The following is a 26,800-nucleotide window of genomic DNA, read 5'->3' on the forward strand; positions in this document are numbered from 1 at the left end:
TCTGGGATCTACACTAATCATCCCTACTATCATATCTTAGGATATTTCAGTTTCTGCCACAGAGTGCAGATATTCAGTACATATTGAGTGGGGATATACAGTGTGTCTCAAAGTCTGGCTCACTTACCTCAATATTAAGCTTCCATATTAATTTACTTTCAGTCAAATATTAGGATCTCATTATTTCTTATGGCTGAGTAATAGTTCATAATAATTATATGCCACATTTTTTCAACTCAGTCATCAGTTTTTGGACACTTAGGTTGATTCCATGTCTTAGAAATTATGAATTAATGCTGCAATAAATATGGATGTACAGGTATCTTTCTGAAGGACTTTTAATTATCAAAGTAAAAAGGAAAGTTCTAGGACTTGGCCTAGGATTTATCTAAAGGACAAAGAACTAGCCCCCAAAGTATGTGGCAAATTATTTGTGGAGAGTAAAAAATAAAATATTTCTAATTGTATATAGGGTCCTGTATGTTCAAAGGAGCAGTGAAATACACAAGTTTAGAGAAAATAGAGTTTGATATAATTGCAAAATTTGCTCTAAAGTTATTTCAAATTATATCTACCCAGAATTATGGAATTTAAGTTTATCATCTTGTGAATAATCTGTATGACCCATTTAAAATAGTGCCTCATATTTATATGCCATGCATTAGCTTTTAAAATACTTTTATGTGTGCTGTCTCACTTTTACTTCACAAACCCTATACATGATAAGCTAGTGTTAAATTGCCCAGACTTCTCAATAAGCGATAGATTCAAATCAAGAAACGGACTTCAGATTTCTGATCCCTGGTATTGCTCTCTTCCAGATTTAATCAGCTTAAGTTTTGCTAATTCTATCTCCATGCTCCTGAGTTCACTCATTTACTCATTCGATTATTTATCCATCTATTTTATTCAATGTGAAAATACCCAATGATGAGCTAGTGGAGGAACAGCTACTAATGGCAGAAGTAAAAAAGTTAATTACATATTCTGTGAAAAAAAGCATTAAGGAAAGTGCAAAGGCTTCCTTTAGATGTGCTACTTGGCATCCTGAGGCCCCGGAGACACGGCCCAAGGTGAACTAAGTGGGAGGGCAGTCAAGGGAGAGGAAGCGCACTGCAGGTGCATGATCTAGTGATGAGAGGACTCACTTGGCAGAGGAGCTGAGACGAGGCCTGAGGAGAAGCTGAGAGCTTGACAGAGGCCAGGCCACGATTTAGGTTTTACCTAAAAGTGACAGGAAGGCATTGATGGGTTTTAAAACTTTATGTGATCACATACACAAAGCCAGCTGCTGCATTATTGTCGTAAACCAGAGGAAACAGAATTACAAAGATAAATATGCTATCCCAAGTAATTCGCCTTATAAATCCAGAGAAGAAATGTTTTCTCTATTCTCTAGCCCGTGAAATGTCACTATTCCTCTAACAGAGGGGTTTATAACTGTTGTGTTGGTGAATCCACAGATTAATTCTTGAGCACCTGGACAATCATGTTACAGATATGTTGTTTTTCAGAAACCAGAGACATTACGTATACTTGTCTTTCTTTGGTCCAGTCATTTACTCGTTCATCGTACCAGTGAGAACAACACCCTATAACCTGATGAAAAGGTGGCCTCTGCCTTAAGGAGCTTATTCTTACCTCTAATTTTGGAAGATTTTATAGAGCAATGGGGTTATTGTCCCTGAATCATCAAAATAGGGCACTGGTCTTTGTTTTCTAGTAGTTCTGTAGGAGTTACCTTAAAATATATTTTTTAATTATTTAATTTAATTTAATTTATTTATTCACCTATTTCAATTTGTCCAGATAGGAACAGAGTGAGTGAGAGGGGAAGAGAGAGAGAGAGACAGAGAGAGAGAGAGAGAGAGAGAGAGAGAGAGAAAGTGAGAAAGAAAGCCACTGGGTCCGAGACTCAAACTGTGGTCGGCCATGTGGGAGTCCAGCACCCTTAATCACTGTGCCATTTGTATTCTCAGTCTTGTTTTCCTAGCAAGGTGGCTGACTAGAGCTGAACTATCTGGAGTCAAGGTATTCGGTGATATTAACTGATTTTGTGTGTGTGTGTGTGTGTGTGTGTGTGTGTGTGTCTGTGTAAATCCATGAAGCCACTTATGGATTTAAGCTTGAATTTTAAAGAATCAGATTTGCAGAGTCAGCTCTTTATTACCATATGTTTGTACACACATACACACACACATACACATACACAGAACTTGAAAGCATATGCTATACAGCTACTCTGAATACAACTACAACAAAAATGACAACTGGAGGGCAATTTCATTCTCATTAGAGGAACTTGAAACTCTCTGTCTGATTCTGTCGGGGAAAAGTAATTAACCAGCTATAAACAATTCAGATAACGTAGAAGGTGCATTTACCCCACTTAGGACTCAATAGAAAATTAATCCTGCTTGAGAACCCCAAGGACAACGTACTGGCTCAATTCCTGACGAGCTTCAGCAACTCGAGTCTTTCACTTCGGGGTCATGGCTCTCCCTGTGTGCTCTCTGGGCGGAGTCTACCCTGACATTGCTCCTAGCTTGACAATACTCGCCGCCTTTGGAAAGCCTCTGTGGGTACACTACACCAACAGTATTCGCAGAGAATGCCCTTTCTGGTTCTGTGAAAAATCATAGAAGGCATTAGAAAATAGAAAGCTCTGTCTGATTTATGCTAGGCCTTTACAGAGAGACTCGTTTTTTGGAAGCTTTGTAACCCGACTAGAACACATGTAAAATAGTACTGTCACTGCCATCTACTGCCCAAGATGGGAGCTGCAGCTCTAGCACAGTTTGTTTCTTTGCCTTTGTTACCCTATAAGGGTAACATTGAGTACACATTAATTAAAGTGATATTTTTAGAGGTTTTTTTTTCCTGAAACAGAGAAGGTGAATAAGTGGATACAAATGTTTTTTGTATTTTTGTGATTTATGCAAATAATTTCTCCTTTAGACTAGCTTTATTATTGTTTAAATGTGTTTTAAAATAATGCATTTAGGAACCAGGTAGTGGTGAAGCTACAGAATGTGATGCTCTGAAATGCTGATGCAGATGGGAAGGTTTTGAGTTCAAGTTCAGAAACCTTCCGTGATAGGCCCATGGCTGCCCATGATCTGGCTGAGGCGGAAAGTGGATCATAATACCAAGACCCTGTTGGGGGTCTTTGTCTCTGCCAATCTTTCTCATGAAAGAAAGAAAGAAACAAATAAGTGAAAAAACTTCATTCAGTGAATGAATGCCTAATGAGGTCTTATCAGGGCTTAGATTGGCTGTTACTCAGGGGAAATACAGTGGGGAAAGAGAGAGACAGTGCCTCTGTGTGATGAGCATGTAGATTAGTAAAGGAGGGAAGAAGAGAAAAAGGTAGCAGGCAGAGTGGAGCAGCTTGCCTAGTACCCTACAGCAAGCGAAAGCATGGAGCTTTACAAAAGCTAAGTTCAGTAGGGCCAGGGCAAGGCTCCAGGCAAGAGTGCTTGTGAAGTCGAGCCCTTGCACATATGCTGGATGCCACGGTGAAATCTTTCCACTTAGTAACTTACTTAATTCTTACAATAATCCCATGAAGTGGATACTTTTATAGGTCTCATTTTGTTTTTGAATAAAGTAAGGTCCAGAGAGGTCAGGCAAATTGTCCCTGGTCATCAAACTAGCAAGTTATGAGAAATACCAGCCCTCTTGAAAAGATTTGCCTTTTCCCCAAAAGCTCCAGTAAAAATATGAAGGCACCAGTCATTCCCTGACATCCAGGGAGTACTGGACAGACCTGAGTCACAGGCACTACCAGAGCTGGAGTTGAGGTCAGCCCTCACTATATAACCATGAGAACAGAGAGGACGGACGGGTGATATTATTCTCTAAATGAAAATCAAATTACTATTTCACAAAAGAAGGAAATGGATTTTTGATGGGCAAAAATGACAGATGACCATTATTCTTCTTAAAGTTTATTTTTTAAGTAAATGTGGTTTTGAAGCATGTACTACTCAAATGTTTATCAACCGTTTTAGAAAATTTTAGGAAACAGCTCACATGTTATGCATAATTCTATCCACACTGTTACAGAAATGAAGCACAAGAGGCTGACCAGAAAGGAAGAGTAAAAGCAGTTGCTTAAATAAACTAGCGTAGGGTCAATCAAGAGTGTCTTGGAGGTCATTTCAATTATTCCAACACATTTGTTTCTTTTATTAGTACCAAAGAATCAATGAATGAGTCTTGCTGCTTGCTTCTTACTACATGAAATATGAAGCAAGCAGGATCATGAAAAAGCGCACTTAGGTCTGAATGGCTTCCTACATAGCTCACAGGCAGAAGAGAGCTTTGCTTGGATTTTGATAAGGGATTTTTTTAAGGACTCATTCCCCAAGTAGTGTTTCTCAAATCCCATGACATTTTCAAAGCTTTTCTCATGTTTCTTATGCTTAAATGTGGTATTTTTCTCTATTTCAATTATTATTTTTTAAATAGTCAATTAAACTATTGGGTCATCGGAAAAGTCATGATGCATTTTTGCATAGAAAAAACATACAGAAGTACTTCATGACTTTTTCGATGACCCAATAATTATATACAAAGTTACCATTTTAAGTGGACTCTTTGGGGACTCAGCATGTTGTATAAAGCAAGATTCTCAAATATTTTAGTCTTAGGAATGTTTCTGTTTTTCAAATTGTTGATAATTTCTAAGAATATTTTCCTTATGTGAGTTAAGTCTAACAGTATTTATCATGTTAAAAAATAAAATTTAGGGTCAGCCCTATGGCATAGTGGTTAAAGAAGCTGGCTGTCTCATGGATAATTATGGATTGAATTCCTCCCCTGCAGCTTGAAAAACACTCTGGGCATATGTGTGTGCCCAGATTTCCAACAGGATGGAGAAATGGAGGAAAAGGGATTGCATCATTGACCATCTACCATTTTGGGGGTGCATTCTCTCTCTCTCTCTCTCTCTCTCTCTTTTTTTTTTTTTTTTAATGAGCTCAGGAACTCTTTGGCACTTAAAAAAATTAAAATTTAAGGGACCAGTAGATGGTAGAATGGTTACATTGCTGGACTCCTACATAGTCGACTATGGTTCAAGTCCCAGACCCAGCAGCTTAAAACTCATGCCAGGCACATGTGTGTGCACTCCCCAGACCCCTAGAGGAAAATGCAGGAGAAAGGACTGCAGCATGGCCATCCCTTCTGGAGGATGATTTCTTGCTTTCTATCTCTCTTTCTCTCTCTGTCTCTCCAGGCAAGTCCATGGGCCTGATAGCAAAAATCTCCCTCCAAAATGAATAAATTAATAACATTTAGCATGTAAAAATTATCTAGTTTTTAAAATATAACAATAAATATATTATATGTTGACATAACTAACACTTTTCATGATAAATAACCATATTTTCCAAAACCATAACAAGTGGTAAGGAGAAGAACTTGTTTTACATTGTGAAAATGTCATTAATGTCTGTTGCAATAGAACATAGATATAGGCTCATACCTGCTTTGGATTCAATCTATTGTGATGAGTTGCTTTGTTAAAAATATCAATAAAATCAGACCTTATACAGATATAGAGTTGAAAAGGAAGGAAAACTTGAACAGTCATTTTTATATAATTGCCAATGTCTTTAGAACCTTCCAAAACTCATCTGATAACTCTTTTTTAAAGATTAGTTGCAATGTTAGCTGCATATTAATAACTCATCATGCTTTGTTGTAGTAAAATCCTTTGGTCTATCTTGAATGTAAGGTGTGGCTTTTTTACTCATCATGATTTATAATATTATATTTAGAAAATATCGATCCACTGAGTCGCTCAGATCTTCCATAAGTTGACATATTTCATTATAAAAATCAATATTTCACATTCATTAATAATACCAATGATCTCATTAGAAAAGCTTTTAACTGTAAGGATGTTTTCAACCTCATGGTGATGGATACAAGTTTTTCAAAATTTTAATTTGTGCTTGAAAGCTCAAATTTATCATTGTCAACAAATACTATCAGTTGTCTTCTTTGAAGCAATGTGCATGCTTTATTTATTTTCAAGAAAATATCTGCCAAATATTCAAGATTGTGTGGCAGCGAAAAGTTCATAATTGCTAGAATATCTTGGTGCTACTGCCTTGATACAATCAGATGACAACAGATTTATCCACTGCTTTCGGATTTTCCTCAGGTCCTGTGCTTTTAAGTAGAGAATAACATCTTATTCCATGTTTCTGTGAAAATAGTTTTAATCTTATGCTCAATCCCTGAGTGTCTTAGAGATCCTAGAACTCTAAAAACAGTCTTTAAGTCTTAGATTACTCTCATTCCTAGCCATAACTTGCTTAGTTTATTTGTAATAGTCAGTTGTTTCAAGGTAGAAGTGTAAGGAACACGACCACTAGAATAGAACATACTCATGAGGACCATAAATATTATTGAAACTGGTCACACTTTCCATAGAGTGGGCATCACCATGCCCAAAACTGGTCACACTTTCACTTGAACTGTTTGCTTCTTAGAAAATTAACAAATTCAAAAGTATGAAGAATTCTATTGGTGTTACATTTAATGTTGATTTTTTATTTTCATTTATTAGAAGCAAAAAAATTTCACATCAACAAGCTGGGTGGTACATAAAATTTAAGGCTGACACTTTCTTTTTTATTATTTTCATATTTGGAAGTAAAATAATTTATTTTAAAAACAGGTCAAATGACTTTTGTCATGTATTCATTCCTAATAGCAGGTAGTGAAATTGTCTTGTCTCCTTTGTTTATTGTGTCTCTGACACCAAAACACAAAATTAAATTTCTATGTCAATGGTAATACTCTTTTGATCATGTTATAAATCATGGGTTTGGGGAGGTTTTTTGAAGTTATATCATGCCTAAGACATATTTATCTTACATAATGAGTTTTAAAGATAATTAAGGACCATGTTCTACTTACTAATAGTTTAAATATATTGTTTTATACACATATATGTGAATTCATCATAATTTGAAATAAGATATTTCTAAATAAAAATACATTCTCATCATTTTCAGTTAACGTGATGAAGATTCTGAGTGTTTTGAAATTGTCACTATAAAGGAGGCATCGCATTTCGTAAACACAGCAATGCTGCACTGTTCTATGTTAGCACGTAAGAAACAGTCTGACGTTGCAGCGTCTTGGGCACCCATGTGTGGTGGGCAGTCTGATTTACCTGCTCTCTGCATAGGAAGGTGGGAGACAAGTGAGATCCTCGCCCTTTTGATCACTGGGAAGAATATAAGAAGTACTCCTAACTCAACATGTATGTCATCCTCTTCTCTCCTGGGCTGCATTTCCTGTAATTCTCTATGTCCATTATTAGATTATCATCTACCCACCACATTGCTGTCTCATGTCTATCTGAGTTTTAGGTCTTCACTAAAATTCCAGTATTCCCAAGGGGAATTACTGATTGTTCCAACATCAATATTTTTTTTATCGGGCCCTTCAGATAATATTAGGATCTTAGTGCATGGTTACAAATACTGGGAGCCACTCAAAGCTATGCCAGTCTCAGTTGTTTTTTGTGAGGAAAATTCTGTTGAAAGTTGGAGAAAAAGAGAGAGGGAGAAAAAGAGAGTGAGAGAATGTCTAGTCCCAGGATAGGTACTTCCATCCTGCTAATTCTCCTTCCTTTCTTGATGGTCACAAAGTGATCACAGCAATGATCCTTTTAACACTGTAGCCACAGTGCTTAGGGAAATAAGCTTTTCTGGGGGATCTCTAAGAATATATGGTATTTAAGAATATTTTACCATCAAAATTCCCCAAGAAATTGTCACAACAATGTGAATAAATATGACATTAAAACCAGTACAAAGTATTACATTAGTTCAGCTCAATCAATTGTTAAAATTAGTATTAAATCTGGGGTGAGCAAGTAGTATGGTGCTTAAGATGCTGGACTCCCACATGGCTAACAATGGTTCAAGTTCAGATCTGGTGGCTGGAAAATCACACCAGGCGTGTGTGTGTGTGTGTGTGTGTGTGTGCCCAAAATCCGAAGAGGAGAATAGAGAGAAGGGATTGTGGTGTTGCCATCTCCCCCAGGGAGTAATTTCTCACTTTCCCTCTCACTGAATCTCTTCTCTGGTGAACACATGTGTTCTATGCAAAAACCTTAAAACATTTAGTATTAAATCAATTCTGCTAGATTTGAAAACACACTCTATAGTAGATTGTCTGGCCTTGTAAGAAGTCTTCAGTGTGAATGCTTACTCTCTGGAAATCACAGCCAATCATGAATTATGTGTGTTACTCACAATCTAATGATCTCAAAGAAAAATTAATCAAGTTACATGTAGAGAAAATAATTATATTTTGTGTAGGATGTGATAAAATCTTAATATGTTTTCTATAATGTAATGGAAACTTTAAAATTAAATGTTTGGAAACCCTTAAATATTTTAATATACTCCTGGCAAAACTAACCTTATTTTTACCATCAAAATTCCCCAAGAAATTGTCACAACAATGTGAATAAATATGACATTAAAACCAGTACAAAGTATTACATTAGTTCAGCTCAATCAATTGTTAAAATTAGTATTAAATCTGGGGTGAGCAAGTAGTATGGTGCTTAAGATGCTGGACTCCCACATGGCTAACAATGGTTCAAGTTCAGATCTGGTGGCTGGAAAATCACACCAGGCGTGTGTGTGTGTGTGTGGGTGGGCCCAAAATCCGAAGAGGAGAATAGAGAGAAGGGATTGTGGCATGGCCAACTACCCTGGGGGGAGAAATTTCTCACTTTCCCTCTCACTGAATCTCTTCTCTGGTGAACACATGTGTTCTATGCAAAAACCTTAAAACATTTAGTATTAAATCAATTCTGCTAGATTTGAAAACACACTCTATAGTAGATTGTCTGGCCTTGTAAGAAGTCTTCAGTGTGAATGCTTACTCTCTGGAAATCACAGCCAATCATGAATTATGTGTGTTACTCACAATCTAATGATCTCAAAGAAAAATTAATCAAGTTACATGTAGAGAAAATAATTATATTTTGTGTAGGATGTGATAAAATCTTAATATGTTTTCTATAATGTAATGGAAACTTTAAAATTAAATGTTTGGAAACCCTTAAATATTTTAATATACTCCTGGCAAAACTAACCTTATTACTCAGGTGCTAGTTTATCTTAAATAGCTTATGAGTTATCCCCAAAAATGCCGTTTGCAGAAATTAAAGTAAGTTTGTAATAAGCATATAAGGGGTCTTTGAAGAGTTTATAGAAATGCATATCATGAAAAAACTATGCATGAATTTCAATTTTATTTCACCAAAATAAACTCATATTTTAATTCAATGTTTCCATGAACCTTGATTCCACGTCTCCACGAACTTTTGGAAGTCCTTTCATATTTTGGTATGCTTAAAAAAAACATAAGGAAAACAAAAACAAAACATTCCGTGACTTCCATTCATCAATGTGACTGACTGGGGGATCGTGGTATGTCTTTGCTAGAACAGCAAACATGCTGCATATTGAAAAAGAGAAAGAAACACAAGGTGGAAAAAAGGTAGATCTCCATAGAATTTGACTGATTTTATTTCTTAGATGCTATAAAAATGTGTGGGTTTGGTGAAAATGTACTGATCTCGAATGGCTGTGCGAATAGAATGGCTGAGAGTGATTATCTGTCTTTGCTTTTTGAAAGCAAAGAGAACTTTAATACTTACAATAACAGCCTTGGATACCCTGGAGATGATCTGGATATAGTGCTTGAGGGATGTATCTGAACAGATATCCAATTCTTTTTTTTTTTTAAGAGAGACTTTTGCTATAGGATGCCTGGGCTCACTGGAGAGAGAGAGAAAACAGGAGAAATCACACCCAAGGAGAGATGGTCAGAGTTCCCTGTCCTCCATTTTCCCCTAGGGATTCTGGGCACACACTTACAGGCACCCGGTTTTAAATCACTGGTCTGGGACCTGAACTGTGGTCAGGTATTTGGGAGTCCAACATCTTAACTACCACACCACCTTCTGGCTCTCCCATTCATCTCAAGAGAAAGGTGAGAAATTATTATATTGGGATGAAAAAGGCAATCAAAGATTATATCCATTAAAAATAAAAAGAAATAACTAATAAATAATGCAGCCCGAAGGGACTTACTTAATAAAAAACTTTATAGCAAGGATGAGTTATTTACCTGGACACATCTCATGATGTCTTCAAGAAGTTAATGTAAGTGCCTTCCTTCCTTCCTTCCTTCCTTCCTTCCTTCCTTCCTTCCTTTTTCCTCCCTCTGTTTCTTCCTTCCTTCCTTCTTTGCTTGAGAGTTTAAGGGACAGAGAGACAGTACCCCTGTAAGAGTCTGCAAACACTGTAATCTCTCCACCCCAGTTTTCCAGACAGCCAAGCTCATGGACTGCTCAGTGTGTTCAGGTCAACCCTAAGTCCAAACCTGAGGTCCCTTGTATGACTCCAGCAGTAAGCAGTGACACCCTTCAGCCTGCACCACTATGGCTGGGCCATGTGACTTGTTCTTGCTGTTGCTGTTCTCTTTACACTTGATCTTCACTAAAATTGCACAAGCAATGTTAACTTTTAGAATGCTCTTGATACAGTTTTCCAAGAGTATTTTTTTAGTGAAAGAAGAACAGGTACCCTCTGGTTCATAATTAATCTCTTATTGGAGGGAATTTTTCTTTAGTGGTGAAAGCTTTATCTTAGGTCTCTTTTTCAGGCATAAGGCCAATGTTATAGGACCATCAAAAACCTTAGCTTTTTTTTTTTCCCCCAATATTTGCTATAGGGCATTCACACTCACCAGGGAGAAAGAGAGAGAGAGAGAACCCAAGGAGAGGATGGCCATACCTCAATCCCTTCTCTTCCATTCTCCTCTCAGTATTTTGTGCATGCACACACATGTATCCAGTTTGTTTCTCAAGTTGCCAGGTCTGGGACTCTAACCACACTATCAACCATGTGGTATCAAGCTGCCTCAATTACCATGCTACTGGCTGGCCCAGTTTACCAATTATTATTTTTCTTCTTTTTCTTTTCTTTTCTTTATCTTTTTCTTTATTCCTTTCTTTTCTTTTCTTTCTTTCTTTTTTTTTTTTTCTTTTTTTTTTTTTTTTTTTTTTTTTTTTTTTTTATTAGTTTTTTTTGCTATGGGACACTTTCACTAACTGGAGAAAGACAGAGAGAGAGAAAGAAAAAGTGAGAAATCACGCTTTAAGGAGAATGGCCATGCCACAATGCCTTTTCTTCCATTCTTCTTTTGGAATTTGTGGTGTGTGCCCATGCGTCTGGAGTGTTTTACATGCTGCGAGGTCCGAAACTTCAACTGATCAGTCAGCTATGTAGTATCCAGCCATCTTAATCTCTGTGCCCCCTGGTGGCTTGTAATTTTTATACTAAAATTCAGGATGACAACTTTGTGTTTCAACTGTCATGACTCCTCGGCCTCATGGTTTCAGTCTCAATCAATGAATCAATTTCATTGTGTGAGTTGCACAATTTAACTGATGTAGTAGACACAGGGAATCTCTTATGTGGATTCATTGTTACTATAATCTTGTTTAGGATCTAAGGACTGCTTCAGATAACTCTTTTAGTCAAAAAAATGTTGGTGGACATAACTGCAAAAGGACTTTTTAAAAGTCAATCTGGTCCTACAGATACCATAAAAAGTCCCAAATGCACTGAAGTTTCATATTATATGAAACTGAAAGAAGAGAGCTGGCCCTGTGACCTGGTGTTTAAGAGAGTTGGACCCTGCATACTTATTGTAGTTTTCCAGTGGTCTGAAAAACATACCCAGTGCAGGTGGGTGCATGCCCAAAATTGACAGGATGGAGAATGGAAGAAAAACACTGCAGCATGAACACACCTCTTTGGGAAGAGCTTTCTCCCTCTCTCTCTTTTATTCTTTCTTTCTTTCTGTCTGTCTCTGGTGAGTACCGGTGCCCTCTAGCAATGAAAGAAAAAGAATAGAAAGAAAAGAAACCGAAAGAAGAACCAAAATGACTGCAATGAACAAAAATGTCACAATTGTAAAAATGTCCCTAAGACATGTTACCATTAAGTAGCAATGTTATGGAGTGTGTGTGTCTTTTTGTGTTTGTGTCTACCTATGTATGCATGTAAATGATAAATTTATGCTAATAATCTCAGTCTGTCTCTGCAGGTAGAGTCAAATGGGACATGCTAGAAGTGAACATTTGGCCACTGAGTGACCCAAAGTGGTTGGCTAGTAGTTTAAATTACCTCATGCAATGGGTAGTTATTGGTTTATATTGTAATATTTAAGGTGACTGACATTCAATGAAGATAAAGTGGAACTTTTCCTGAGGAATTGGGAGTTTGCTTGGATTTTGATGAGTCTCAATCAGTGCATTAGAGATACCAGTGTCTACATTTGAATGTTGCTAATTAAGTCAAGATCTCAGCGGAAACCTAAGCAGAGATAATTAATGTTTGTGTACATTAGGTGGTAGAAAAGATGTTTTATTTTGTTAGATCATCTCTTTCATCAGAGAATCTCTTCAACATAAACATGGTAAGAAATGAGACCAGTAGTTGGCATAATGGCTATGTTGCTGGACTCCCATGTAGTTGACCGTGGTTTGAACCCGGACCTGGTGGGTTAAATTCATGCCTGGTACATGTGTGTCCATGCCCAAGTTCCTGAGAGAAGAAGGGAGAAGGGATTGCAGCTTGGCTATCCCCTCCAGGAGGTGATTTCTTATTTTCTGTCTCTCTGTCTTTATGGCAAGCGCATGCGCCATATGGCAAAAACCTCTAAAAAATAAAAGAAAGAAAGAAGAAAGAAAATGGTAAGCATCTTGCCAGGTGCTAAGGGCGCAGGATCCCGCATGGCCCTGCAGTTTGAGCCCCAGTCCCAGCTGCTTGCAAACACGCTGTCTGCATGTGCGTGTGCCCCAGATTCTGACAGGGTGGAGAAACGGAGAAGTGGCTGCAGGGCTGCCCATTGGAGTGTGCTTCCTCCTTCTCTCTGGTGATATTCATACCCTCTGGCAAATATTTTTTCTAAAGAAGAAAAGTAAGACTCTTACAGTAACTAAATATTGGATTGTCGGAAAAGTCATGATGCATTTTTGCATGGAAAAAATACGTCATAAGTTTTCTTTTTATTTTTTCTTCTTTTTTTTCTTCCTGAAATGCAGCTGGTAATTATCAATCAATTAGCAGGAATTTTTTTTGAGAGAGAGATTTTTTTTTTTTTGCTACAGGGCACATGTGCTCACCAGACAGAGAGAGACAGAAAGACAGAAAGCGAGAAATCACCACCCAGGGGGGGATGGCCACTGCACAATCCCTTCTCCTCCATTCTCCTCTTGGGATCTTGGGCACGCACACACATGCACCAGGCGTGGGTTTTAAGCCACCAGGTCCAGGACGCGAACTGCAGTCGACGACATGGGAGTCCAGCGACATAGCCATTACACTAACTGCTGGTCCCCGTCATAACTTTTCTGATGACTCAATATTTTGTATCACCCCTCCAGCAAAATATTGATTTTTCTCATTCCATGTGACTAAATATGCTAACCTAGCAATGGAATGTATAGAATCACTGACTCATTAGTAAACCTGTTGACCAGGATCCTAATTGATGCTTTATCTGTTATTTTATATGGTAAAAGATGATTCCCTAAAGTGTGCAAAAATGTATGCTTCCTAAGTTAGTATATAGTGATATTTTATTTATGTCACCCTATGATACATGCATATTTAAACACCCTCGGAGAGAATCTGGAGGATTTTCAAGGACGAGTGGGCAGTTATTAGAATCATCTACACAAAACAAAGTGAAGGTTTTCAAACTCTATGGTTCCTCCAAAATGTGAGCTGTGAGCATAACATTCCTGAGTGAAAACCACTGTCTTAGCAAGTAGAGAAATTAGGCCTTAATCCAGCTCTTACAACACATTCTCTATTATTCTCATTGCCTCCATTTTCTTTTAGAAGTTGCAGTGGCACTCTCTAGGTTAATTTGAGTTTTATCTGCAGTAAAAGAAAAATGCATAGTAATTGAACCCTTACCATGCGATCCCTACCAGCAAAAACGCTCAAAACTGTAGCTAGTAGTACAAGTGCAGATGCCTTATGAGTGGTAAGTAGTTCAGAAGAAGGAAACAAGATCACAGGGTACTTTACAATAGAAGGACCTTAAACTAGGTCCTAGGAATTGGGAATATTTGGTGCTATCAAAGTCCATTCATGGGAACAAATTGAGGTGAAGGACAGAAGCAGGATCAGATGTGGTTGCCAAGAGAAAAGACTAAATTATCTATCTTTTGAGTGGATGTTGCTTCAGAAACAACAACAACAACAGTCACTCCATGTGGAAACTAACTCTAAATAAGGTAAAATGTGCAAGAGAGCAAGGTATGTGATTTCACGATTTGTTCTTTATCCCCTAGAAATTGATCTGTGAATAAAGCTCCCTTTAGAGTCAATTCAATTATGATGAAAGTGTTTAATCACCTGCCAATGATGAGTAAACATGAGAAACATGTGTATTCAAACATCAAGAAGAGAGACTGAAAGCAACTTCATTATTGCAGACTTTGCTCAGCTAGTATTTTGTCTTTCCCCTCATCCACAGAACCTAAAGTCAGCTGCAAATTGGGCCGGTCTGCATCTGCATCAGGTGTGCCTCCTCCATCAGTTACTCCTCTCAGGCAAACCAGTGAGCTGCAACAGAGCCAGGTACCATCATCGTTAGCCAATCGTGATTGACTTCCTGTGACGCAACATGCCAAATGCTTCCCACCTCTGTCTGTCGTGTGTTGCTGTAGACAACTTTTGCATTTGCTTTTATTTTTCTATGTGTGTATGGGTTTGGGGGGAGATGAGTTTTGACAGTGTGTGTTTTCATCCAAAAAGGAATGTCTTTCTTCCTTGTGATTAGTGAAACTTTCTTTGCTGTTTGTTACCAAATCGTTGTTGTCTCTGGTTTCCATCATTCTGTAATATGAATGTAGTAAACTTGAACTCTATGTATTGGCTTAGCGGTTATTTTTACAACCTTTTTCTCTCTTCCATGTTTTGTGTACTTTTATACTGTCTCTGAAAATTTATCAACATTTGATAAATTTATCTACTTTGTTTTATGTAGCTTCTATTTTAAATGTTCTGTCCACAACCCTTGCACAGATGTTGTCAAAGAATTTGTACATACCTTTAAGCTCTTACTCTATTATACTGTAATATTTGTGGCAGTTTTAGTTTTGTTTGGCTTGGAGCATGATTGTAAGATGCGGTGAATATAGATGTCCTTATGAATATTCATATACCAACCCACTTGGCTCAAATAAGGCAGCTAGCCTTTCTTCTTTCTTAGCCATAGAGACAAACTGACCATCAAGATAATCTAGATATTTACCAAAAACTGTAGCTTAATAAGGCAACTTTGAACTAAATGACTTAATTATACCAACAATATCATAAGCGTTCTCAGAAAGGGAATGTAAGTGTTCATGCATGGTAAACGAAATCTCTATTATCTCTTGGAGAAAAGAGACAAGAAATAAAGTCCTAAGTTAAAATAGTACTTAATCCACTACAGTATGATATGTTGCACTGATGTTCATTTGGGCGCATGGTTGTGAGTGGGGAATTTAGAATGGGGGAAAAACACCACACATAAATGTGCCATCAGTAACTTACCAGATAGGTATTCAACATATCTACCTTCTTTGAGGTTTAATTGTTGTTGTTATTGTATATTATGGGTGTTAAATAGGATAATGTCATCTGATAATGGTTTCTCTCTGCTTCTCAGCTTCAATCTCTGAATTCCTGAAACCCTTCTGAAATAGTAAATTATAAAACCAGTGATGACACCTTCCTGGAAACTGCCCATGACTGATTAGCAAATTACATATTCATCAATTATTTTAAATGTCAGGCTATTTTTAATACATCACTAAGCAGAATAATTGCAATTTTTCTAATGAGAGACATTGTATTTCTTAGTACTTTTATCAGGCTTAAATACACACAGGTCTTGATTTATGAATATGTAAGTTATCTACAAACACAAGAAATGAGAGTCTTCTCTCAAGGGCACCTCGTGTGTCGTTTAGAATTTTGCGTGTCTTAACATAAATGTTGAATGTTTTTGTAACTAAATGTAGTGAGCTCAAACAATGTTTGGATATAAAAGAAGTAGAAGCAATAGGACACAGAATAAGTAAATAAATAATAGTATACCCAACCTTGCTGGGATAAACTGGAACCTGAGCTCATTGAAGGTATTGTTTTAATCCATTGTGTTGCTAATAGCAGAAATACCCGAGTCTGGATGATAAATAGAGGCTATGGTTATATTCAGCTCACAGTTTTAGAAATCCGAAGTCAAGGGCCCTATCTGGTGAGGATTTTTCTGTTGTGAGAGTCCCCAGGATCATGAGGCATCGTGTGGTGAGGACAACAGCAGAGAAGAACAAGGGTGTGTGTGCCTGTGCTTATGTGTCTCTGCTCTAATTTCTTTCCCTTTCCTCATATACCCACCAGTTCTCAGGTGGTGGGGAGGGCAGTGAGACCCACCCTAATAATCTCGTTCAATCCTAATCACTTCCCAAAGGTCCCCCTACTTAACTTCCTTGTAAGATTGAGTTCCTACCCTCTTAATACCTTCACAAAGGCTCACCAAATTACAACACATGAATTCATATGGGACACATTTAAACCATATAACCTATTCCATAATTATTGTATTTACCAATAACTAAAGTTTAAAAATGTTAAATACTGAAAAGAGAGTAGAGAGCCAGTAGGTGGTGTGGTGGTTAAGGCTCTGGACTTCCACATGGTTGACAACAGTTTGAGTCCTGGACCTGGTGGCTTGCTATCTCTCTTTCTCTTTCTTTCATGAGTACACATGCTCTGTAGCAAAACTTAAGACATAATAATAATAATAAGAAGAAGTAGAACTAAATAGATAATTCTTAAAAAAAACTGAAAAGGAAAGTATTTTGGCTAATCTACAGAGGATTACATTAATACAATTTTCCAAGTGTATGATGTTTGCTATTACATTACTCTCAGTACCTTCGCTGTCTTCCTGTACTTTTCTCCTGCATATCTTCAGAGCTCTTTTACCCTTAGCCACTTTAACTCAGTGAAAGCAGGTCCCTCTAGGTAAACTTCCAGCCTAGAAACTAGGTACATTTCATGTTCCTTTATATTATCACCTCCTTGCTTACCTGATGAAATATTCTTCATTCTTCAAAACGTAACTGAAGAAGCCCCACACAGTTTACATGCTATTAGTTCTCACCTGCTAACAGGAATTCTGGCATAGAGCCACATTGTGGATAAGGTATGAATTCTGGCCTCTGGGCTTCTCCTTTGTGGCTGATGACCAGATGTCATATACAGTTTTTTCAATATTTTGGAGAAAAAAGGATAAACATAACTCAGAAGTACTTTGCTTTGTGTTGTTGTTGTTTTGTTGCTATAGGACATAGGACATGTACATTCACTGGAGAGAGAGAGAGAGAGAGAGAAAGAGAAAGAGAGATAAAGAGAAAGTGAGAAATTACCCCCAAGAGGGGATGGTCGTTCTGCATTCCCTTCCCCCCATTCTCTCAGGGTTTTGCACATGCACGTACATGGGTCTGGCGAGTTCTCCAAGCTGCCGGGTCCAGGATTCTAGCTGTGTAATTGGCCGTGTGAGATTCGGCTGCCTCAACCACCATGCCACCAGCTGGACCAGACTTTGCTTCTATCCCAATGACTTAATATTAATTAAAATCAATGAATACTTACTGAAGGTCTTTTTCTTAGTCAATCCCCATGTCCTTATTACATTGTCTTAACTGAGCTGTTTCTCTTTTTTTCTTTTTTTAAGATTACTTATTTATTTTGTAAGCAAGAGCAAGAAGTACCCTCCGTAGGGTCTTACAGCCCCCTTTCCTCCTCCCCAGCATGCCGCTCAAGCCCTTTTCAACCAACCAGAATTACGGGCACATTACTATTCAGTGTGTATAGGCTGACATGGGAAGCAATCCCCAGTCTTCATTCAGTACACGGCTTCCAGTACTGCAGCATGTCATGCAACTGCAGTGTATCACAGCAGGGTTGTGAGAGGCCTCTTTAAATTGCAACCAGGAGGGCAATGCCCACCACCAGAATTTGTATGAGGCAACTTCCAAGAAATTTTGGAAAAATGGAATTAAAATAGGAGTTCATTTTGGTACAAAAATGTTTAAATCCATATGTAGGTTTTTCATAATATGCATTTTCCATGAACTTTTTTAAAAATAAAATTCTTTTATTTAACTTTGTTCATCATCATTATTATTATTAAATTTGACCAGAGAAAGACGGGGGGTAGGGAGGGGTGAGAAAGCAAGCTGGAAAGTCTGGGACTTGAACCACAGTTGGCCATGTGGAAGTCCAGTGCCTTAACTACCATGCCACCTGCTGGCTCCTTCCATGAACTTTTCAAAGACTCCTTGTGTGTAAACACAAGTGAAGCTAATGTTTGCTTGACTCTGCAATGTTTTTGCTTCAGGTAACTAGAGTAAACAGAAGAGCTATAAAATATGTCATCACGTCTGACTGAAATTTCAAAATTTGCAAAAGAAAACGAACAGCTCAAGAAAGAAATGTGAATCCTAAAACATTTAGAGTTTGCTCCAGAAAGCATCATATTCTCTAACACTCAGAGAGATGAAAAGCAGATTTTATTTTTTCTTAGCTCACTTCGTGTAAATAGGCTAGACATGGGCATTTCCTCGGAATTTCATTGCAACGTACATGCATGTTTTAGCATTTCTCATAGCGCGAATCCGAAATCTGGCTGAATGTATGTGCCCGAAGTCAGAGCCACTTCTGTTAAACTTGGAGCTCAGTTCCTTGTCTCTTGTTTTCCTCCATACTAAAGAACTGTGTGCTCCAAAGAAAAGAACGGGAGTGCTTTTAGACACAGCAGATGATGTTCATATATTTCTGTCTCAGGCTGAGATCAGGCCTCTCTGTCAGTGACCCACCCAAGACTGGTGCCATCTGTAGTTCTCCTGCAGTAGCTGAAGTACACACAACTGATGTGCAGGCCATGTAAACCCATGCTTTCCTTCAAGAATGGGGCAGCTTGGGGGTGGCAGGTGGCATGGTGGTTAAGGCATTGGACTCCCATATGGCCAAGCACGATTTGAATCCTAGACCTAGTGGCTTGCTTTGTCATTTCCCACTTTCTTTCTCTCTGTCACTCACTGGTCAAATTAAAAAGATAATGACAGTAATTCAAAAATAAAAATAAATAAGTAACTCTAAAAAAAAAGAAAAAGAAAGATAGAAAGAAATGGAGCCGCTAGGCTGTGTCTCCAAACAGTATCTCCCCTTGGAAAAACGTGCCGAAGAAATGTTTGAACTTCTTTGTTGAAGAAGGAGTTGAAAGTCACTCCACTCCACATAGGTGCAGAAGCGTGCACATACTTCTGCATACACAAACTCACATACACACACACTTCACTTTATTTTTTTTTAGTAATAGATTCTCAGGTTGGATCAGGACTCACAGAGTTAACAGTGATTCTCGTGTTGAACTGAAACCTGACCATTATGTTTGATTTAAGGGAAAGGGAAAGAAAAGTCCATTTATAATTTCTTTACAACACACAATGCGAAGTGTGGATCTAAATCTTAGCATCCCAAACAGTGCCTTTGCCTCTGAAGATGTTACCTTTTGCATCCCATGTGATATAAGATACCTATATTCTCACCACCCAGCACCGGCCTTACCCAGCCCTGTGCCTTTAGTATGGTTATAACCTGTTATTCAGGCTAGGAAGCCAAGTTCCTTTTGCCTTGCCCCTTTAAGATTATTTACCAAATTTTTCTTCCTTTGAATGGCAGCCCTCTGACTTTTTGCCAAGCACCTGACATCCACCTTCAGCTGGGTGACCCTGCTAGAGCATGACACAGCCTGCTCAGGACCCCTCTACAGTGAAGTGGGTTCTCTTCCACTGGACTCCATAGCTATGTCTGCATGGGGACACCCACCAGCACTCTTGAGTAATGAAAGAATGTAGTAAGGAGTCCATTGCTTGATGCATGTCCGGAGAGTGTTTGTGGACATGCCCAGATGTCAAAATTGTTTTCTAGATGTTTTTGTTCACTTTATTTTATTGTAAAGGAAGATAACCGATCTGAACATAGAGATTAGGGATCAGAATATGTGAAGACTGAGGTGAAGGACTTAGGTGGATTCCTTGATAGGACTGCATCATCAGGGCTGTTCCTCCAATGCCCAGGGCAGTGTGGGCATGTAGTCACCTTTTGTTGACCTCCTCAGCATCTTTACATAAATGTTTTTCTCTAGGTACTCTTGAAATCATTTTCTTTTTACAGAGCCTGGTTGTCTCTCTGTTCCTTAGCATTTAAAACCCCAGATGAGTGAAATGTTTAGACCTGTCCCATAACCCTCATAATGCTTTGCTTAGAGCTTAGAGAAGACTACTGCTCTTTCTCAAGGTCTGTGTCAGTTCTGGGTTCTCATTTAACTTCCAGATAGTCAGGACATTTACTCATAAAATATATAGGAGCCTGGAGAATGTGAACAAGCCACACAACAAGGGGAGACACAGTCAAGTAACATCTAGGGTGTGAAATGAGGACACAGAAAGGAAACTTAATGCCCACCTCCAACTCCCAGTGATGTAACCTTAAAGGCTGTGCTCTCATATATATTTTTTTTTAGAGAAATTATTGCTATAGGGTACATGTGCTTTCCAGAGAGACAGAGAGAGAGGAAGCACAAAATCACCCACCGGGGGATGGCCATGCCACAATCCCTTCTCCATTCTTCTCTTGAGATCTTGGACACACACGTAAATGCACCCAGTGTAAGTTTTAAGCCACCAGGTCTGGGACTCAAACCACAGTCGACCATGTGGGAGTCCATTGATGTGACAATTATGCCCTTTGCTGGTCCCATCCTCACTTAATTTTGTCTTCAATAGGATCAAGTAGCAAAGCAACCACAAAACCTGACGGCAGTATGGGAAATCTCTGTATTTTACACTCCAGTATTTCTGTGAACATTAACTGCTCTGGAAAAGGAAAACAAACAAAACTAGGATGGAAGAGCCTCATTGTTTTCTCTTATGAATTCTCAGGGTATCATTAGCTTAGCTGTAACTTGTGTTGCTAAGATTGTGCATGATTTAATTCAGCCCCATGCCCTATTAAATCTAGGACTTACATTTTGAGAGGCATCAGCTGGGAACATTTTCAAGTGCTCCCCATCTAGAGGCTAACGCTTTGCGGTGGATGGAAGAAAACAGAGTTGAGAAGGGAGGAAGCACAGAATACGTGGTTAGGGATCGTGTGCTATCCTGACTCAGTATGATCACGGGACCCTTCTCTACTGCCCCTTGCTTAAGTGTGGAGCAGACTCTATTGTTGCTTGAGACACTGATATTCCAGGTCCTCCTATCAGACAGGGGCTGATAAAACTTCCTACATGTAGTTTGTACTTTCCGTAGCTGATTTCCTTGTGCATGCACATTTACATCATATTATGGGAGTAGAAAAGAGACAGAAACAGAACACACGGCTAATGAGAAAAAGCTAAACGTGCTTCATCAATACACAGCTTCTAGGGGTCAGCAGGTGGTGTAGAGGTTAAGGTGCTAGATTCACGTTCTGTCTCACTGGCTTTCTCTGTCTCTCTAAAAATAAATAAATGAATAAATACACAGTTTCTCAACGCTGCAAAGCTTCCTCCAGGCTTTGTCATAGATTTTACAAATGGCTCTTACTGCTTGCTTCCCTCTGTATCCAAGACAGCTCCATATCTATTTCCAAACATGGAAAAGCCCGGTAGGGGCACTGGGGAAACCCCCACTAAGCTTGCACTGCAACATCCCGATGTGCGGCCCAGGGGAGAAGCAATCATCTGCACCAACTTCAAATTGTAAAATAAAGTGTTATGTTAACAAAGATTATGCTATAAAGGAATTATGGTTAGTTGCTATAATGATATTTATCAGGAAAATTGGAAGTAGTTCTGTGAAACCTGGAATAAATTCATATTACACATAAAAATATCAGTGGCCAAGCTGATCTTCTGTGCCATGACTGACAGCATAGTTGTGCTGAAATAATACAAGCGCAAAAAAAGAGAAAGGCATTATCTTTTTCTTAAGAGGTTTTTGCCTTAGGGCTCCCCAGAGAGAGAGAGACAGAGAGACAGAGAGACAGACACAGTGAGAGGGAAAGTGAGAAATCACTCCCCAGGGGAACAGCTACACCTCAATCCCTTCTCCTCCATTCTTCTCCTGGGATCTTGGGCACGCATACACACTTCTCAGTGAAAGTTTCTTTTTTCTTTCTTTATTTTTAAAAGAATTATTTTATTTTAAATTTATTTATCTATTTGTTTATTTAAATTTGACCAGAGAAGGACAGAGTGAGAGCGAGAGCGAGAGCGAGCGAGAGAGAGAGAGAGAGAGAGAGAGAAAGTGAGAACGCAAGTCACCAGGTCCGACACTTGAACCAGGGTCGGCTATGTGGGAGTCTAGCGCCCTTAACCCCCACACCACCTACTGGCCCCCAGCATGTGTTTCAAGCCACTAGGTCTATAACTTGAACAGTGGGTGACCGTGTGGGAATCCAGTGACATAACTGCTAAGCCATCTGCTGGCCCCCCAAGCATTAACTTATGTATGCTCTCTACAATTATTTTTTTCTTACTGGTTGGTTAAAATATTAAGCTTCAGTTCTTCGGAGAGCTCTCTGTGGGCCTTAATAAATGTCATGTAAAAGATAAAAAGAAATTATCTTGAAATAGCAGCTGAACCCAGCAATACATGTAATGAAATGTTGGAATTACTTGATTTTTACTGGCATCATAGAATTCAGATGGCAGTAACTCATTATTTTTTTACACAATTGCAACATAGACTGAGTAATTGTGACATATTGTTTAGCCATTGGATGCTTTTTAAATTTTGTATACTTCAAGTGGCAGAATATTTGGGGTTCACTTTTTTTTTTTTTTTTAAGAGAGAGATTTTTGCTGTAGGGCATGTATGCTTGCCAGAGAGGCAGAGTCAGAAGGTGAAAAGTTGCCCCTCATGGGAGATGGCCACACCGCACGCAATCCCTTCTCCTCTATCTCCTCCTGAGATTCTCGGCATGTATGCACACACAAGCAGTATGAGTTTTAAGCCACTGGGTCCAAGACTTGAACTGCAATCAGCTACGTGACAGGCCAGCACCTTAACTACTATGCCACCCGCTTGTTCTGGGGTTTGCCTTATAAGGTCTACTAATCTCCTGACCAGCCTCTCACTAACTCCATTGTTTACTAGAAAAAAAATCATTCCTGACTTCAAGAATCTTGCCATTTGTTGCCTTGGAGAAGGAGGGAGAGTGAGTTAAACCAGAGGATGTTTTCCTTGAACCAATTGACAATAGGGGTGGGGACTGGACAGGACTAAACAGACTCTGCCCTCTGACCCTGCTGTCCCCAGTACCTGCTTGTGTCCCTCTCTTCAGCCACACAAGTGCAAAGAGGCCGAAGGATATGCTCCATTTTCTTTAACATGTGAAAAAGACAGTGAGTTACTCAGGGTTATTAATAAAGGTTAGATAAACAAAATAAAAGCCATGTGTCACTTGCCGTCATCTCTGATGTGCTACTGTGTGCCCGGACTGCGCTCGGAATGTACCTGCGTCATTGTCAGTGCACTCTGTACAAATCTGTGCGATGGATGATTGTTATCCCACGTTACAACTGTGGATTTCAAAGTGGGGTGACATGTCTCGCCTAATGTGTTGTACTTGTTAAACAAGAGTCTACGATCTTAACTACTAGGCTGAATAAAAACCTGAGATTTGGGACCAGCAGGTGGTGTGGTAGTTGAGGAGCTGGACACTCCCACATGGTCAACCACGGTTCGAGTCCTGGACCTGGTGGCTTGCTTTCTCACTTTCTCTCTCTCTGTATCTTCTCTGGTCAAATTAACATAAGTGAATGAACAAGTAAAAATGAATAAATTAAAAACAACAAACAAACAAAAACCCTTATATTTAGAGGAAGTAAGAGCGTGTTCGAGCCCTGGCTCTGCCAGTCATTAGCTGTGTGACTGTGACTGTGTTGCTCAGCTTTTCCGAGTCTGTTTTCTTATCTGTAAGATGGGGAGGAAAAGCATCTGCCTTGTACGGGTGTAGTTGAAGACGAACGAAATATACGTGTAAAGTCCTAGACATGACACTTGCTGGAAAAGTATAAATTCTCTCTTCCTTCCCTTGTAGCTTTATTGCTTCCAAAATTCTACTTTCCTTCTTGCTGAAAAATTCTGAGGAAAAGAATAGTTTTAGTCAGTGATATTGCAAAAGAGGCGGAGAAGAGGGAGGGGTTCGGTCCACCCAGTATCATGGATCTTGGATAGAACTGCTAGCACATGGCACTAATAAAAGGAAGACAGAGTTTTAGTCAGTTTTATCACTGATTTTAAACTCTCTGTAGGCAGTGCATCTCCTTATTGCCTGTGCTTGACGCAAATTGGCTCCCTCCATTCCATCCTTTGTAAACCACTGGATCTAATTATATTCATTATTCCTTCTTCCCCCCGCCAATCGACCATTAGACACTTGGTTATTTACTATTTCATAGGGAATCTGTATGTAACATTTCTCCTTCACTTGTAAGACCCATGTGTGGTTTGGAGCAAAGCAAGTAGACACCAGTGACAGGTGTCATTTCAGAAACAGTAGCTCACCTGTCCCGTAATGCTACTTGCTCTTTCTTTTGCATTATGGTATGAACAAATGTAATAAAAATGTTAAGGCTACAGAGGAAGCTATTATCTGCTAGGGTCAGGACAAAAGTTGCAGAGATGCCGGATACATTTTATTATTATTATTATTTTTTACCAGCCTCAGTATGTACTGAGAGCTTCCTAAGATCACAATTTTAAATGCTGTGTTTTCTTATCCACAGCAGACACACTATAATATATATCGATTTAGCTATTGGCATGAATATGAGGCTCTAGAGAGGGCTGGTCAAGGCAGCTTGGGGAAATAACCTAACATTAGGTGGGTGCAAGGCGCCACCTAGCATCTGAAGTGCGCTTTGCAGGCTGCACTTGACTCAAAAGCAATTGAATGGGACAAAACAGTTGGATGACAGAGAGGACATGTTGTATCAGTCGTACACATAATGCGTGTAGAAAGGCAAGACAAAACTTTCTGATGGTATTTGTTTTGCATCTTTTTAGTTACGTTTATTCGTGCAATTTTGTCTAACTTTTAACTATACCTTTTTTTTATACGTTTGAATGTGGTTAAGGAATGAATTACAGCCAGTGATCTCTGAGTTCTATGCATTATTTATGAATAGATGGAGCTGTTTTCATTAGGATTTATGACATCTTCCATGCATTGTAATTCCCTTAATCCGACCTGAGTCTCTAGGAAAGGAGATCATTATCCCTCTCTTGCAGACTGAAAAGAAAAAGAACAGAAAAAGCTTCACCGGCTAAGTTTGAGAATTCCTTCTTGATTTCTTTTGTTTACCATGCACATGTTTGAAATATATAGTTAGGAGTCTTTCCTGAAAAGAGCGGTCTCTGTAACTAGTTGGTGAATTTCCCTCCAACTTAAATGACATGATTAGCAGTCAGTGTTTATACTATCGGCATACCGGCTCAGAGTTGCACTATGCTTCACCCAGAATAATAAATATGTGTCCACCGTGAGTGCCTTTCTCAAGAAGCACTAGAGACCTTTAATTCTCTACCCAGCTTACCCAGTGGACAAACCTGTGTTCTTAATTCTGTGCCACAAATCAACAATATTCTTCAGGCTGAAAGTACCTCCCCAAATAAAGTATATTTATAAAATAGCTTTCTTTTTTCTTTTTTCAATAGTTACTTATTTAGTTTTATCTATTATTATTACTGTTATTATCTTTTAATTTGCTATAGGGTATGTACTCTCAGCAGTGAGTGATGGAGAGAGAAAGTGAGAGCGCGAGAGAGAGAGAGAGAGCGCGAGAGAGCGAGCGAGCCAGGAGGTTCAGGACTCAAACTGCGGGAGTCCAGCAGCTTAACTACTGCGCCACCAGCTGTTCCCTAAGATAGCTTTTGGTGATGCAAGACATGAGGCTGGAGGGGAGAGTGTGTACTACCAATTGAAGGCGGTAAGTGCGAGCAAGCACCTGGAGTAAGCCTGGGTTCTATTTCCTAAACCTCTGCTTTGTACATAAACTACAGCCTCGTACTTAGCTTCCTCTCTGAATTTGCTCTCTTCCTAAAATTTAGCTTCCTGTACTTTCTTTCATCCATTTGTTTAATTCCTCATTGATTTTCCAGGTCTTACTCTTTAACTTTGCTGGATGAGTGTGTTGTTTGCTAGATAAGTCACAGAAGAGAGGGTGGATTTAACAGGACTCCAACAGAGCAGGGCACCACCTAAGAGCAAGCTGCCCTACGGTGAGATGGGGATGGAGATGTGGATCCCGGAAGAAAGCCCCATCTCTCTTCATCCCTATCATCCTCTTGTGGAACATGGCCCAGTGCTGTGAGAAATTAACCAGGCACGTGTGCATGTGCACAAGTGTGTATGCAGTGTGCTTATGTGTCCTGTGACATAAACACTTGAGTAGTCTAACCCTTTCCACCTTCTGAAAGACTCCCTCCACAACATGTGCACACACTCACACACACTCTTACACACACACACACACACACACACACACACACACGCTTCTCCAGTCCAGGTGTAGATTTAACCAACAACACATAAGGAACAAATAATGTATTCACCAAGAT

The 26,800-nt window shown here is 39.0% G+C and overlaps 1 protein-coding gene across 1 annotated transcript in view; it reads left to right on the top strand.

The window, feature by feature from the left end:
- Positions 1-26,800, top strand: part of NYAP2 (neuronal tyrosine-phosphorylated phosphoinositide-3-kinase adaptor 2) — a 202,544-nt gene that overhangs the window by 131,615 nt on the left and 44,129 nt on the right. Inside the window, exon 6 of the mRNA XM_027769884.1 lies at positions 14,611-14,714. Within this exon, the coding sequence (XP_027625685.1) occupies positions 14,611-14,714 (104 nt within the window). The remainder of the gene's footprint in view (positions 1-14,610; positions 14,715-26,800) is intronic.

The sequence above is a fragment of the Tupaia chinensis genome, unplaced genomic scaffold, assembly GCF_000334495.1.
Source record: "Tupaia chinensis unplaced genomic scaffold, TupChi_1.0 Scaffold000095_1, whole genome shotgun sequence".
Classification (NCBI taxonomy): domain Eukaryota; kingdom Metazoa; phylum Chordata; class Mammalia; order Scandentia; family Tupaiidae; genus Tupaia; species Tupaia belangeri.